This window comes from Elephas maximus, chromosome 19 (assembly GCF_024166365.1).
Source record: "Elephas maximus indicus isolate mEleMax1 chromosome 19, mEleMax1 primary haplotype, whole genome shotgun sequence".
Lineage (NCBI taxonomy): Eukaryota > Metazoa > Chordata > Mammalia > Proboscidea > Elephantidae > Elephas > Elephas maximus.
In genome coordinates, this window is record NC_064837.1 from 58,556,092 (window position 1) to 58,572,475 (window position 16,384).

Here is a 16,384-nt window from a genome sequence, read left to right on the forward strand (position 1 = left end):
TGTAAACGTTCACTTGAAGCTTAATAAAAGTTAATTAAAAAAAAATGTCTGCCACAATCTACGCAACACTTCATAATCCTTATTTATACACCACCCTGTTTCCACTAGACTCTAAGCTCCCAGAGGACAGGGGCTGTGTCTCCTTTTGCCCCAGCACCTAGCACATAAGTGCTTCCTATGTATGTGTATTGAATGAAAGAATGATACAAGCAACAGACAGCACACTCTGCCCCGTTTGCCTCAATATTTCTGTTTCTGCATCGCCTTCCCAAGCAAAAAGAGATGCCACCAGCCACACCAGAAAGCAAAGGATTCTAACAAAGTGGTTTTGCATGTGGCACCAAGAAAGTCACGCCCGTGGCCGATCCCCACGTCAGTGGCAACTGGTACTGGCTGGGATGGTGACCTGGGAATCACAGAAGGAGGATGGGCTGGAACTAGAACAAGAGCCCCTCCCCCACCCACCACCTCCCTACTCCCCCACCCCTTGCGGGGGGCCACAGGAGATGGTCCACATGCATGCTTCTCTGGCCACTGTGTGTCATCATCATCTCAATTCTGCTCAAGCCTCGTTCACATCCCCACTCCCTATGGTCCTCCCCAAGCTCATCTGTTTCCCAAGGTCCAATGGGAAAGCAGAGGACTTTAATAACTGAATTTTCACTTCACCCCAGATGGCCAGGCCTGCTGGACAAGAGCCCTGGGGCCGGAGGCCACAGCAGGCTGTGAGCATGTGTGTCATCCAGCTAACTCCCTTGGACAAGGTCCCAGACAGGTGGGCTCTCTGCCCCTCTCCACCACATCTTACACAAGCCCAAAGTCCCTCCCTGGGGGGTCCAGGCACCAGGCCTCCCACAGAAACCAAAGGCAGCAGCGGGTGGCCGGCTGGGCAACTCTCCCCAGGGGCTGCCTGGAGGCTGAGGTGGAGGTTGTGGTATGAAAGCCTGGGGGCCACAGGGGAAAGAAGGGCCCTTAGCCACATCTCTCCCCCTCCCTGTAAGAAGCCAACACTTCCCAGGCAGCTGGAGTCTGGGGGCACAGGAGGACCCCAAGTGGACTCTTAACTCAGGGAAAGGAAGAAAAAGTCCCCTGGTTCCTCTCACTCACACCAGGGGTGTTTTTAATTTGTAAATCTGCCCGTCCCCCTTGCCTGTTCCAAATTCCTCAGTTGCTTTGGACAGAATAAAATCAAATCAACTTCAGAACATTCAAAAGGCTGGTTATGAGCCCATCTGGCCCCTGCCTACCTTTCCAGCCTCCCACTCCCTGGTCCTTCAAACTCAACCCCTACAGAGCCACACATCCTCAAACCCATATGATTTTCCGGACCTCTGGGCCTCCGCACATGCCCTTCCTTCTACCGGAAACATCCTTCTCTCTGCCTGAAGCCCCCTGCCCATCCTGCAATTCTCAGGTCTGCATCCCCCAGGGAACACTTAGTCGGACCTTCCCACAACCTCCACACTCGGCCCTACGGCATGGAGAAGTTCATAGTGGTATCACATTGGACAACACACGATGGCCAGCCCTGTATTTTTTCCATACTGGCTGTGTGACTGGGGCAAGTTGCTTAACGTCTCTGAGCCTCAGTGTGCTTCTCTTTAAAATGGTGATAGTAACTGCCATCTTATGAAATAGAGGAGACAAGGTGAGCCACAGGGCGCATCTGGGGCCCAATATGCTTCATAAATCTTCACTGAATGAGTTTGACTGACAGCTGCACCCTTGTCCATATTGCTTGGGTCAAGGCCCTTCTCCAGAAAGCTGGGCACCTCATTCAGCTGGCTCACCTTAAGGGCCAGAAAACTGAAGTAAAGGAGGGAAAGCTGGAGGAGAGAAAAGTGATGGCTGGAGTAAGAAGCAGAGGCTGGACAGAGGAGAGTAATGGCTGCAGAAGAGGAAGAGAGGTTGGAGGGGAGAAAGGGAGGCTAGGATGGAGGAAAAGAGGCTGGGGTGGAGAAGGGGAGGCTGGAGTGGAGGGAGGTGATGGCCGGATGGAGGAGGGGAGGCTGGGGTAAAGGCAGGAAGGCTGGATGGATGAGAGGAGGCTAGAGTGGAGGAAGGTAGGCTGGGGTGGAGGAGAGGAGGCCTGGGTGGAGGAGAGGAGGCTGGAATGGAGTAGAGCGATGGCTGAATGGAGGAGGGGAGGCTGGATGGATCAGAGGAGGCTGGGTGGAGGAAAGGAGCCTGGGATGAAGGCAGGGAGACTGGATGGAGAAGAGGAGGCTGGGGTGGAATAAGGGAAGCTGGGGTGGAATAGAGGAGGCGGGGGTGGAGGAGAAGAGGCTGGATAGAGGAAAAAGAGGCTGGAGACCAAGACACCAGTCAGGTGGTGGAGGCAAGAAACGAAAATCTACTAGATAACACTCGTGATGAAAAAGAATGCCTGAGAATCCCAAAGCAAACAGAATGTCCCCAGACTCTCTGAGCCTCCAGGCCGGATCTGTCCTGCCTGGGAGAAGAAGGCAGCCCTGGAATAAAGCCTGGAAGATGATTTATGGCTTTTAGATATCAGGCTTCGATAGTTTCTTCCCCTTTTAGGAGCTGGTGCTTACAATACAAGCTCTCGGGGTTCTCTCTGAGATAGCGTTCCACCTCCGTTTCATCTATGATCCTTGCACCTCTACTACCCTGGATATGAGCACAAGCTTGAAGTAGGTGGACCCAGGGTGACCAACCGTTCTGGTGTGCCAGGGATGATCCCAGTTTTAATGATGGAAGTTCCATGTCCCGGGAAAATCAGTCCCAGGCAAATCAGGACAGTTGTTCACCGGCTGGTCTAATCTGCTGAGTTCCAAGGGCTTAGGGCATGGCCTGTCACAAAGCATCCAGCTAATTCTACTCAACAAGGTAAGCCTAAGAAGATGGACACTGTGCTGTGAAAAGCGGTGTGGTTGGAAGGAAGGGCAGACAAGTGACCTGAGACCTAATCCTTTGTGGATCTCTTCCGACACTGGTTCTCTCAAAAGACCTGGAAAAAAATGAGCGACTTTAACCCCGAATGCATCACCCTACAAGGTGCATCCCACCGCCCACATGTCCACCCGGGACAGACAGCCTGTGCCTGACCACTGGGTCTGGGCAGGCGTTTGCCATAGAAAGGGAGAGCCCTGACTCCTGCTGCCAGCACAGAGGGTCCAGGGTACACAGGTACACACACTCCAAGGAGGGATCTCAGGCATGGAAAATGTACTGGCCCTCTATCCCACAAATCGAACGATTTTTATGGTCGTTGTGTACACAGCCACCACCGCCTACCTCACGCACACACACACACTTCAAAACACTGCAGTTTGGGATCAGAAAAATGGCCAAAATGTAGGCATTAGTTCATTAAACATCTGGACGTCTTATAACAACATCAGGAGGCTGTCTCAAAGCTGGTCCAGTCTCGGCTGAACCCAGTAACAGGTTGTTTTCCTCCTGCAGCAGATCACCCAAGCACCACCCGTGGCTTCACGTTCTCCGCTATAAACAGGTTACATGGAAAGCTAACCGCTACAGTCTTTAAGAGACAAAAGACACAGCAAGTAAGTCATTTTAAAAAATCAACCGGCACTAACACATCAAAAGGGATGCCCCTGACTCCTGCCCATGCGCTCCCGTGCCTCCTCGACTTCTCCTCGGCCACTTCCCAGACTTGGCTCCTTACCCCCTCCCGGGTCCAGGTGAGGGTCGGGTTACCTTTGGGAGAAAGGCCATCCTGGGCCTGTACTGCTGGCCTTGGTGTCGGATCGTCATCCTGGACCCTGAGTGAATTCAGACCCAGAAAATAAATGGGAGAAAAATGGAAAGACCCCCCACAGTGCACTAGCCAGCTGGGCTCCCACGAACCCTGGGCGTCGAAAGGAGTTGGCTGACGGGGGTGCTACTGCCCGCTGCGCCCCTCGACTCTCTCTGCACCAGCCCCCTTGGGAAGCAGCTGGAATCCGCTCCAGCCAATCAGCCTGCGGCTTCGCGGGCTTATTAGCATGCACTGCGCTTGCGCCCACCTGCCACCAGGGGGCGGCGCCCAACTCCGCCTGGACTCGGGAGCCTCAGGTGAGACCTGCGTTTCAGGGACCTGTGAAGGGGAGGATCTGTCGCAGGGAGGGAGCGTTTTAACTTGAGGCAGAGTGATGTATAGAAATAAGACAAGGTGGCGTTACTAATAAAGCAAAATGGGAAACATCCCAACTCTGCCACTAGCCACCTGGGCGGCCTTGGTCAAGTTCCTTAAAATCTTTAGGTCTAAATTTCCGTACCTGAAAAAGTAAAAATAAAAGGTGGGGTAAAGTACCCCATAGAAGGGTTGCTATAATCGTTTAAGGGGGAAATGTGAACCACAGTGCCTGGCCCTGAATAAATGTTTAGAAAAAATCATAGGTGCTGCTGCTTTGACTGACTAGCAGAGGAATTGGTGAGAGGTTGGTCAAAAAGAAGAAAGGAAGGAAGTGAAGAAGGAAGGGTGGAAGGTTGTAGTCTAACCCCCAGAGCACTGGGCTAGGACTTCTAGAAGCCATACTTTGAGAAGAGGGTCCCAGGTGAGGGTCTGAAAGGAAGGGGACCAGGAGGATGAGATACCTTCTCAAAGAAACTGCAGCCAAGTAGCCTAGAAAAGAAAAACCTTCGAAAGGACATGGTGGCCACCCTCAATTACCTGAAAAGCTGGCACATACCAGAGTGCTTCGGCTTCTTTTGCATGGGTGGCTCCTGAAGGTAGAACTAGGACCTCTGAGTGGAACCTATTGAGAGGCTGCTTTCTAATCTGTGGGGTGAATGGACTTCATCGTGAAGGGGAGAACTCCCCAATTCTGGAGGTTTTCAAACAGAAAAAAGACAACCTCTAGTTGACTAGACACAGAGGCTGTAGACTTAGATGGTGGGGCTGGGATCAGAATCCAGGCAATCTGGCTGTAAAAGCAAGGCTTTTAGTCCATGGGATAACTGTAGAATTTGGTTAGTGTCTTAGTTATCTAGTGCTGCTATAACAGAAATACCACAAGTGGATAGCTTTAACAAAGAGAAATTTATTCTCTCACAGTCTACTAGGATAGAAGTCCAAATTCAGGGTGTCAGCTCCAGGGGAAGGCTTTTTCTCTCTGTTGGCTCTGGAGGAAGATGGTTGTCATCAATCTTCCCTTGGTCGAAGAGCTTTCAGCACAGGGACCCAGGGTCCGAAGGGTGCGCTCTGCTCATGGCGCTGCTTTCTTGGTGATATGAGATCCCCCTGTCTCTCTGCTTGCTTCTCTCTTTTATATCCCAAAAGAGATTGGCTCAAGGCACAATCCAATCTTGCAGATTGAGTCCTGCCTCATTAACATAACTGCCACCTATTCCACCTCATTAACATCATACCCAGACCCACCCAGTGCCCTCCAGTCAGTAGAGGCAGGGTTTACAACACAGAGGAAAATCACATCAGAAGACAAAATGGTGGACAATCACACAATACTGGGAATCATGGTCTAGCCACATTGATACACATATTTTTGTGGGACACAATTCAATCCATGACAGTTAGTAATTAATGATATACCACTTGTAACATCTATCCTATCATGATCATATGTGAGTATGTAGCTGTCCCATTTTTCCTTAACTTTTTAGAGAATTTTGCTTATTTACATACCGTCTCCCTGACTAGATTACCCAGGGTGTTTGAGGGCTGACTGTGTTCCAAATACAGCAAAATTGATTGAGATCTTTTAAACATCAACATTTTTCAGAGCAATGAATGACATAAAGGGACAAGTTGTTTCTAAATACTGGTAATAACCTACATGCTCACTATTATGTGAATGGAAAAATAAATTGTGACTTATTCACACAATGGAATACTATTAGCAACAAAAAGTAATAAACTACAGATGCACACACAACATGGATGAATCTCAAAAACATTATGTTAGCAAAAGATCTAAGATACTCCACTGGTCCCACCCCATCTAGAGCAAGGGAGAATGTAGAAAACCAAAGACACAAGGGAAAGATTAGTCCAAAAGACTAATGGACCACAACTACCACAGCCTCCACCAGACTGACTCCGGTGCAACTAGACAGTGCCCGGCTACCATCACCGACTGCTCTGGCAATGATCACAATAGAGGATTCCAGAAAGAGCTGGAGAAAAATGTAGAACAAAACTTTAACTCACAAAAAAAGACCAGACTTACTGGTTTGACAGAGACTGGAGAAACTCTGAGAGTATGGCCCCCAGACACTCTTTTAACTCAGTACTGAGGTCACTCCTGAGTTTCACTCTTCAGCCAAAGATTAGACAAGCCCTTAAAGCAAACAATAATACACATAGCTCAACAATGTATACCAGACTATATGTGCACACCAGCCCAGTGGCAAGGATGAGAAGGTAGGAAGGGAAACGAAAGCTGGACGAATGGAAATGGGGAAACCAAGGTCAAGAAGGGGAGAGTGTGGACATGTCATGGGGTTGGCAACGGTGTTAGTCATATAGTGCTGCTATAACAGAAATACCACAAGTGCACGGTTTTAACAAAGAGAAGCATATTCTCTCATAATCCAGTAGGCTAGAAGTCTGAATTCAGGGCACCAGCTCCAGGAGAAGGCTTTCTCTCTCTGTCATCTCTGGAGGGAGGTCCTTGCCATCAGTCTTCCCTTGGTCTGGGAGCATCCCAGCGCAGGAACCTCAGGTCCAAAGGATGCACTCTGCTCCCAGCGCTGCTTTCTTAGTGGTATGAGGTTCCCATGTCTCTCTGCTCGCTTCTGTCTTTTATATCTCAAAAGAGATTGGCTTAAGACACTACCTAACCTTGTAGAACTCATCATTGTAACTGCCACTAATCCTTCTTATTACATCATAGTGATAGGATTTACAACACACAGGAAAATCACATCCAATGATAAAATGGTAGACAACCACACAATCATACAAGGGAATCATGACCTAGCCAAGCTGACAGATATTTTGTGGGGACACAATTCAATTCATGACAGCAACCAATGTCACAAAACAATATGTGTATTAATTGTTTAAGGAGAAATGAATTTGCTCTGTAAACCTTCATCTAAAGCACAATAAGAAAGTAAAAGAAACATTGTTAGCAAAAGAAACCAGAAGAAAAGCGTACCTACTGTATGAACAATTATAAGAAGTTCTAGAAGACACAAGAGTAAATTTGGCAATAGAAATCTGAACAGTGGTTTGCTTTGGTGGCAGAGGGGTTTGAAGAGTGTGAGTCAGGGGTTGAATGGAAAGGGGCATAAGGGAACTTTTTGGAGAGCTAGAAATGTTCTTTATCTTGATGGGTGAGGTAGCTGGACACATAAATTTAGGGCATTTTGTTGTATATAAACTATACCTCAATGAAAAGATTGACCAGAAATGCAAATATGGCAGAGGGACATAGTACTAAAATCACACCTTCCTGTAACTCACTCACATAGAGAACATTCACATTCCATCATCAACATCATCATCATCATCTCTTGTCATCCATGTCCTCATCATCATTATCAACAAAAGGGTGTGAGTCAGCACTTAAATTTGGGTCATGCAGCCCTTAATACTAATGACGTGACCTACACACACCTGGACCTTATCCCCTGTTGTATAACGCCTCATCCGGCACAATGACGCAGTCATCCTCAGAGCACACACTCGCAGCAGATACCCTTTAAAACCCAGGTCTAAGGTCACCTCCTCAGGAAAACGCCCCAACACCTCTAGTCAGCTCAACGATGTAGTTCAGTTCACTGTACTAAATGCTGGGAATTGTGTTGTTATCCGCCATCAAGTCAGCCGCTGACGCACAGCAACCCCAGGCATGCTGGAACAAAATGCTTGGTCCTGCACCACCTCCATGATCAGCTGTGGATCAGACTGTTGTGATACATAGGGTTTACACTGAGTGATTTTGGGGGAGTCAATCAGCAGACCTTTTTCCCTAGTCTTAGTGTGGAAGCGCTACTGAAACCCGTTCAGCGTCATAGCAACACGCAAACTTCCACCAACATACGGGTGGTGTCTGTGCATGAGATACATTGGTGGGAATCCAACCACGGTCTCCTGCTTGGAAGGCAAGAATTTGACCACTGAACCACCTCTGTGGTGCTGGGGATACAAAGCTTAAATAGACAAGGCCCCTGCCCTTGATCCCTTCTCTCAGTCTAGGAGGAGGGACAGAATTGTAAACAGTTAATTTCAGTATGGTGGATGCATCAGGCCTCTTCCCAGCAGAGACTTCTATGAAGCTACCTCTTACAGAGGAGCAGTGGGGTTAGGAGAACTATTACAAGATGTTGAAGGTTCATAGGTGGTACAAACAGTTTGTGCTCAACTGCTAACCTAAAGGTTGGCAGTTTGAACCCACCCAGCAGTAGTATAGGAGAAAAGGCCTGTCAACCTGCTTCCGTTAAGATCAGAGCCAAGAAATCTCTATGGGGCAGCTCTACTCTGTAACACATTCGTTCACCATGAGTCAGAATCTACTCGACAGCAACTAGGAACAACAACAGAGGATGTTGAAGCAACCAAGAATAGCAACTGTGGGAAGCCATTGCCTTTGCCATTGCCTGGGCCTCAAAAGACGGACAGCCAGCGCCCTGGTGGAGAGGCCACCTTGCAGGGGTTGTCGTCTTGAGACACAGCCAGTGCCCAAGGAAGCCAGAGGAATAAATACACCCAACTCTCTCTCCTCCTGCCCTCAGTCTCTGGTTGATGCCTCCCATTCTTCAGTCCTGACCAGAAGTCAGAGGACAAGGGAGGCTGGGTGATGAAGCCTGTCAGGGTCAGAGCAGAACAAAGAAGGGCAAAGGATTGGGGGAGAGGCAGCACGGACACAGGGGAGGCAAATGGAGAAGCAGTAGCACAGTGGGTTAAATTTCTATGCTACCCTAGATACCAGAAGGGAGGGCTCAGTTCACCCAGTGTCCCCAAGCACTTGGGGCAGCTCAGTAATGGCACCGCCCACACCCGCATTGCCTTCTCTCTGACAAGGACAGAAATCTTGCTGGATTCACTTGACTGCCAGGATGGCTGCCTATGCCTCTGCCAAGCTCTCAGTTCCTATAATTATGTCTTGTCTTAATTGATTACAAGGGTAATTTTCGATTTTAAAAAATCATAGAGAGGTGTCTTAGTTTCTTAGAGCTGCTAGAGCAGAAATTCCACCGGTGGATGGCTTTAAAGAACAGAAGTTTATTTCCTCACTGTTCAGGAGACTAGAAGTCCGAATTCAGGGTGCCAGCTCTAGGGGAAGGCTCTCTCTCTCTCTGTCAGTCCCGGAGGCAGGTCCTTGTCTCTCTTCAGCTCTGTTCTTCCGTTCCTTGGTGATCTCCACATGGTATCAATCTTCCCCCATTTGTCCTCTCTTGCTTATGGGCCTAATCTGCTCCACTTATATCTCAAAAGTGATTGGTTTAAGACACCCTATATGACATAACACATAAACATAACAGAAAATCTTACATGGATTGAATTGTGTCCCCCAAAAACATATGTATCATTTTGGCTAGGCCGTGATTCCCAGTATCGTGTGATTGTCCACCATTTTGTAATCTGATGTCATTTTCCTATGTATTATAAATCCTGCCTCTATGATGTTAATAAGGGGGGAAGAGGCAGCATTTATGTTAATGAGGCAGGACTCAAGATTGGATTGTGTCTTAGGCCAATCTCTTTTGGGATATAAAAGAGGGAAGTGAGCAGAGAGACAGGGACCTCATACCACCAAGAAAGCAGCACCGGAAGCAGAATGCATTCTTTGGGCCCAGAGTTTCTGCGTGGAGAAGCTCCTCGTCCAGGAGAAGATTGGTGAGAAGGACCTTCCTCCAGAGTCAACAGTGAGAGAAAGCCTTTCCCTGGAGCTCACGCCCTGAATTTGTACTTTTAGCCTGTTTTACTGTGAGGAAATAAATTCCTCTTTGTTAAAGCCATCCATTTGTGGTATTTCTGTTATAGCAGCACTAGATGACTAAGACAACCCTATTCCCAGATGGGATTATATCCACATATATAGGGGCTAGGATTGGCAACACATATTTTTGGGAGTCACAATTCAATCTATAACAGAAAACCAAAACACCAAACCTGCTGCCGTCTTGTTGATTCCGACTCAGAGTGACCCTATAAGACAGAGTAGAACTGCCTCATAGAGTTTCCAAAGAGTACCTGGTGGATTCAAACTGCCAACCTTTTGGTTAGTAGCCGTAGCTCTTAACCGCTACACCACAAGGGTTTCCATCTATAACAGAAGTTGGGGAAGCTCTTAGATGCATGAATGTTTCTTCCCAGGGCCTGCTGGAAAAGCAATAGCTTGTGAAAATGTATTCTGGCAGGAAAACTGGAGCACCTTATTTTCAACAGAGTGAGCATAGCAGGCCAGCCGGTCAGAGCCTTCCTGTACACCCTCATTGGTCAGCTCCACTTAAGCAATAAAGAGCAGTGTAGGTGGAACACACCCATCTCCTCCCTGTACATCCATCTTCCACAAAGAATCTCTCTTAGATCTCCAGGGGCTGGCCCTGGGTGTTTTGATCAGGAAGAGAGGAAGAAAAAGAAGGTTTGGAACTTTCTGGAACGCTTTTCTGCCTTTTCCTTATTCAGAGATTGCTCAGAAACTCTTTTGGCCCAGCGAGGACCACCAACTACCACCACAAAATATAGTCCTATGATAAAAGCCTCATGCCTCATATCTTTTTTTTTATCCTCAATTAAATTCAATGCATGTGTCCAGAGCAGACACTGTTCACAAGCATTGCTGGAGATGAGCCCACGAAAGTAGAACACAGCCATGCTTCTCTCTGTCCCACCTCCTCCCCGCTCTTGGGTACACTTCAGTCTATCTACAGACCAGGTCAGATGGGAACTGTCAAATGACATCTGCTACTTTGTGTTTTTAAGGCTGTTATTCCCTTGCATTACCAAAATTTGGAAACACAGAGCTTAACGAAGGACGGTATAGGAAAAGGCATTTTTAGGACTTCAAACAGACTTTGGTTTTAAGACAGCACTCCAGGTGAGGGGAAGTGTGAAGGTCTCAAAGCACAAGCTGTGTTTTCTGACTCCTGCCCTGCTTCTAACCAGATGGACAACTTTAAAAAAAAAAAACAGTTTTATCAAGGCATAATTGACATACGATAAACTGCACACATTAAAGTGTACAATTTGATAAGCTTTTATACATATGTGCAGTTATGAAACAAACCATCTCCACAATCAAGATAGTGAATATACTCATGACCCCCAAAAGTTTTCTTGTATTTGTTTGTGATTCCTGCCCTGGTCCCCTCGACCCCTCTGTCCCCAGGCAAGCACCAATCTGCTTTCTGTCACTATGGATTAGTTGGATGGGTGACTTGGATCAAGTTATCTAACCTCTCTGATTCTTTCGTTTCTTACTAGTAAAAAAGAATCAGTCTCGATGAATTCAAAAGTCCCCCCCCCACCCCCCGTTTTTAAATCATACGACTTTAGTATTCTTAGTAGAATTAAAAAAGAAAAGCCCTGTCAGCCCCAAAGGGTACATGCCAGGTTACCTGGGTGGCAGAGGTGGCATAGTGGTTAAGTGCTACGGCTGCTAACCAAAAGGTCAGCAGTTTGAATCTGCCAGGTGCTCCTTGGAAACTCTATGGGGCCGTTCTACTCTGTCCTATAGGGTCGCTATGAGTCAGAATCTACTTGATGGCACTGGGTTTGGTGTTTTGGTTTTTACACCATCCCTGGTTGGAGCCCTGGTAGGACAGTGGCTAAGAGCTCGGCTGCTAACCAAAAGGTCAGCAGTTCCAATCCACCAGCTGCTCCTTGGAAGAAACCTTATGGGGCAGTTCTACTCTGTCCTATAGGCTCACTATGAGGCGGAATCAACTCGATGGCAACAGGTTTGGATTTTTAGTTTGGCTTAGGCTGTCCCTGGGTGGCGTGAAAGGCAATGCAAGCCCACTTAGAGGCACCTCAGATAAAGGCCTGCTATCTGCTTCCAAAAGGTCACAGCCACGAGAACCTCATGGAGCACAATTCTACTCTGCAACACATGGGGTAGCCACCAACTCAACCGCAACTGGTTTTTTGTTGTTGTTGTTTAGGCCCCTCTGGATTTAGAAAAAAAAAAAAACCTGTTGCCTTTGAGTTGATTCCAACTCATGGCAACCCTAAAAGACAGAGTAGAACTGCCCTATAAGGTTTCCATGGAGTCAAACTGCAGACCTTTTGGCTAGGAGCTATGCTCTTAACCATTGTACCACCAGGGCTTCAGTCAGCCACCCCAGATGGAATTCCATGTGGCAGACATGAAGAAGAGCTGAAGGCCACCCTTAACACACCCCCAACCACTGCTGCTGCAAGTGACCAGAGACAGGAGGGACAAAAGGAGCCCAGTTTAGCAGAAGAGGCCCCCGGAAAACTGTACTACTTGGTATGCCCTATTTGTATTAGTCTTATTGAAACCCTCTTTTTGACAGACACACCCATCCCGCCAACCATGCTTAAGCAGGCTGTATGGCAGCTCAGGGGTCATCTCGCAACACTGGCCACCAAGACCTTCCTGGGTAGTTGTGGCTTCCTTGGTGTTTCTTCAAATCGCAATCGATTCCCCCTGCCCTGACTGTGATGGGGATGAGGGGCCCTCAGGCACACACCTGGGTTCCCAGCTCCCCCTCCTGCTTCTAGCAGCTACCACACCATTTGTGAGAAGCCGAGAGGGGAGAAGCAAGCAACTGTCTTTCTTGGGACTTTCCAAAGCAAAGAATTTCCCAATATTCCCACCCCTTTTGCTTTTTTCCCTTGTTTTCCCCAGGAATGGCTCTATTTGGTATGGGAAGATGGCTGATACAGGATATGCAAAGGATATAAAAGCATTAGCCCCTGCAAGTATTTTTTAAAATCCACAACTTCCACTTTATTCAGGTGTTGGATTTCCAAAATTCACTTTGCCATGTGCTCATTTCTCTTTGCTCCCATGTGGATCTAATCTGCACTTTTTTTTTTTCCTCTCTTTGGTTGCATCAGAACCCTGGTTGCGTAGTGGTTAAGTGCTACGGCTGCCAACCAAAGGGTCAGCAGTTCAAATCCGCCAGGCACTCTTTGGAAACTCTATGGGGCAGGTCTACTCCGTCCTGTAGAGTCACTATGAGTTGGAATCGACTCGACGGCACTGGGTTTGGGTTTGGGTTTTTTTGGATGCATCATCTGGACCTTGGAAAATTAGTTCTGCTCTTTTCCCTTCTCTCTTTGTTCTTTGCTAGACAGCCCTTCGGGGTTCAAAATTCAATTCATTCTGTGGACACCAAACATGGTGTTTTGTAGAGGGTACAAATCCTTGGGGGTGGAGGTAATGGGGAGTGAGGGCTAATGAGCAGGGTTTCTGTCTAGGGTGATGGAAATGTTCTGGAATTAGAGAGTGGTAATGGTTGTATAGAGTCCTGATAGTGTGGTGGTTAAGGCCTCTGCTGCTAAACAAAAGATCAGCAGTTCAAATCCACCAGCTGCTCCTTGGAAACCCTATGGGCAGTACTACTCTGCCCTATAGGGTCGCCATGAGTCAGAATCAACTTGACAGCAATGGGTTTGGTTTGGTTTCAATGGTTGTACAGCCTTGTGAATATACTAAAACTAGTGAATTGTACACTTTAAATGGGTAAATTTTATGGTATGTGAATTGTATCTCCATAAAAATGTACAAACCCAGAGGATTCGGTATTGCTATTATGATGTCTCTCTGTTGCTCGAAAATCTTCAGTGGCTCCCAGGTGCTTCCTTAATAAAGTTCATTCTTTCATTCATTCTTTTATACTCTGGCCCAATCTGATTTTTCAGCTGAACTTTCTCTGCACCCCAACATAACCAGGCCAGAATGGGCTTTTTCTCTGGCACACGTTGGATTTTCTCACCTCTAGGTCTTTTCTCTCACCAACTGTTCTACTGAAAATCCCCTCTTCCACGTCTCTGACAAATGAAATCCTACCTCTGCAGACCCCACCTCTCCAGGTTGTGGATCAACTTGTCCGTGCCATGATTCTCAGTGGTTTGGCGGTCAGATGATGATGCGATCACATCCACGGTGAGATTTGATACAATGTGATCCCTTCCATGGTGAGATCTGCTGTGAGTAGCCAATCGATTTGAAAGGGAGTTTCCTTGGGCGTGTGGCCTGCATCAAATATAAATGGCCATTCTGACAAGGCTCATGGGCTGTTGTTCATGCCGGATCCTGCAGCTGGCTCCTGTTCGTCTGACCTCCAGTTCTTGGGACTTGAGCTAGCAGTTTACCTACGGTCTTGCCTGCCGATCTTGGAATTCATCGATCTTCGCAGCCTGTGAGCAAGAGCCCTGCTCTTGACCTGCCGACCTGGGGTTCACCAGCCCCTAAGGCTGCGTGAATCAGGAGAAGTCTCTCTCGTGACCCATGGACATGGGACGTTCCAGCCTCTACAACCACATGAGCTATTTCCTTGATATAGATCTCTCTACATACATATTTATATGCTTTGCTAGTTTTGCTTCTCTAGAGAACCCAGCCTAAAACACTATATCAAGTCCCCCTCTTTGGGGATGCCTCCCTCCTCCTCACTTATTTGGCATTGAGTCATACATGTGGCATCTTCTGTGCATCACAATGGATTGCAGATTGTTGTTAGCTGCCATTGAGTAGTGCCTCATGGTAACCTCATGCACAATGGAACAAAATGCTGCCTGGTCCTGCACCATCCCCATGATAGTTAGGGGTCAGACTGTGATCCATAGGGTTTTCATTGGCTGATTTTCAGAAGTAGATTGCCAGGCCTTTCTTCCTAGTCTGTCTTAGTCTGGACGCTCCACCGAAACCTGTTCAGCATTGTAGCGACACACCAGCCTCCGCTGACAGACTGGTGGTGGCTGCGCATAAAATGCATTGGCTCAGAATCAGACCTGGGTCTCCCACACAGGAAGTGAGAGCACTGCCACTTAACCACCACTGCCTGTCTAGTTTGCAAATATTTGGTACGGATCTTACATCTCCCCCTAGTCAATGTGTTTCATCAAGGGTAAGTCCAGTCAGTGACTTGTGTAAGCGGAGGTTTTCTGGCTTTTTTGGGGGGTGGGTGTGGGAGGTAAGAAGAGACTGACTTGTAGCGTTTGCCAATTTCCATGGTGTAAATATGCCTACCAATGTGATGTCACCGAACACAGTCTACAAACCAGAGCTGCGGAGAGACACGCATGATCAGCTAGCTCTCTCAAGCAGGCACAAGCGGGGCCCAGCACACCACTGCTCGTACGACTTTCTCCCAGTCTTTCACCCTAACCCTACTCTACCCATCTCCCCACCCATCTATCTTCCTTTGCTGTCCTTTCTTCTTCTGCTGTCTCCTCATAAACACAGTCCTCACAGAAGGTTCTACCAGGATTATGCCCTAAATGCAAAAAGGCGCTTCCATTACAGGTGAGGCTGCTTTGTTCCCATGTCATCCTCCCTATTTCCTGGCTGGATGAGGAGTGCCCCAAGCTTACCACTGCCACTTCCAAGCCATTGTTCTTCCGCTTTTGTGCTAAACACTTCCTCCTCTGAGCCTCAGACACTCAGCTCTACCACTCTGAGGCCTCATTTTGCTCTCATTTGTTTTCCTCCATATGTCTCCCCGGAACTTGGGCACCTTACCCACATCCTCCTCATGCCCTCATCCTGAGCACTTTTAAGATCCTAGTTGATGACCCACCAAACTCCTGAGTCTCACAGTCTCTTGACCTACTTCCTTCCCATGACTTTTGCTCTGCTTCACATCAGTCACTCACTTCCATGGCCACATACTGAACCTCGTCCTTACCCCAATCTGAGCCACCTTTGAAAGTCCCAACTCCTGTATCTTGCCCTCTTAGCTAAGTGGCCAGATTCCATTTCTTGTGCCAATCTTTGAGGGAAGAGACGAGTTCTAAGGCAGAAAAAAGAAGCAGGAATTCAGAAGGTGGACCTTAGGTATCCCAGAACTCATCCACCTACCACATGGGAGCAAGCAAGCCCAGGGCTGGGGGAGAAGTGAGATCTGCAATCCCTAGGGGTCAAGCCATGTTTTGTAAGAAAATTGTTCTAGCTGCATGTAGTTCTATTTTCGTTTTGTTTATCTTCTATGGTTTATGAGGTTTTCATTAATTGTTCCAACACTGTCTGCTGAGTTAGAGAGTATTCCATTTTATTCAACAAACCTTTATTGTGCACCGTTTCTGGGGTGGAAATTGTGTTAGGTATCCGAGGTACAAAGGTGAATAGGACATGGTCCTCCTTTCAGAGGATTACAAGTTCAGGAAGAAAGAAAGATATAAAATGCCTGGGATAATGCAATAGATGATACTGAAGTATGTGGAAGGCAAAAGGAAAAAAAGTAAAGGAGAAAAGAAAGGTGGAAGGAGCCTGCCAGGAGGGGGAAATATTGATCAAAGGCGTGGAGGTAGGAC

General features: G+C 47.6%; 1 protein-coding gene across 4 annotated transcripts in view; it reads right to left on the minus strand.

Annotated features, from left to right (window-relative positions):
- The window catches only part of RGS9 (regulator of G protein signaling 9), a 68,888-nt gene extending 64,976 nt beyond the window's left edge, over window positions 1–3,912 (minus strand). For 3 of the 4 annotated variants that reach the window (XR_007514010.1, XR_007514009.1, XM_049859736.1), the window contains exon 1: window positions 3,685–3,883. Coding sequence is in view for 2 of the 4 variants with exons in the window: in XM_049859736.1 (XP_049715693.1) it covers window positions 3,685–3,741 (57 nt within the window). In the remaining 2 variants the exon portion in view is untranslated. Of the gene's footprint in view, window positions 1–3,684 lie in introns of all 4 variants that reach the window. The other variant, XM_049859735.1, reaches the window with a different exon arrangement.
- Between the last annotated feature and the right edge of the window lie 12,472 nt (window positions 3,913–16,384).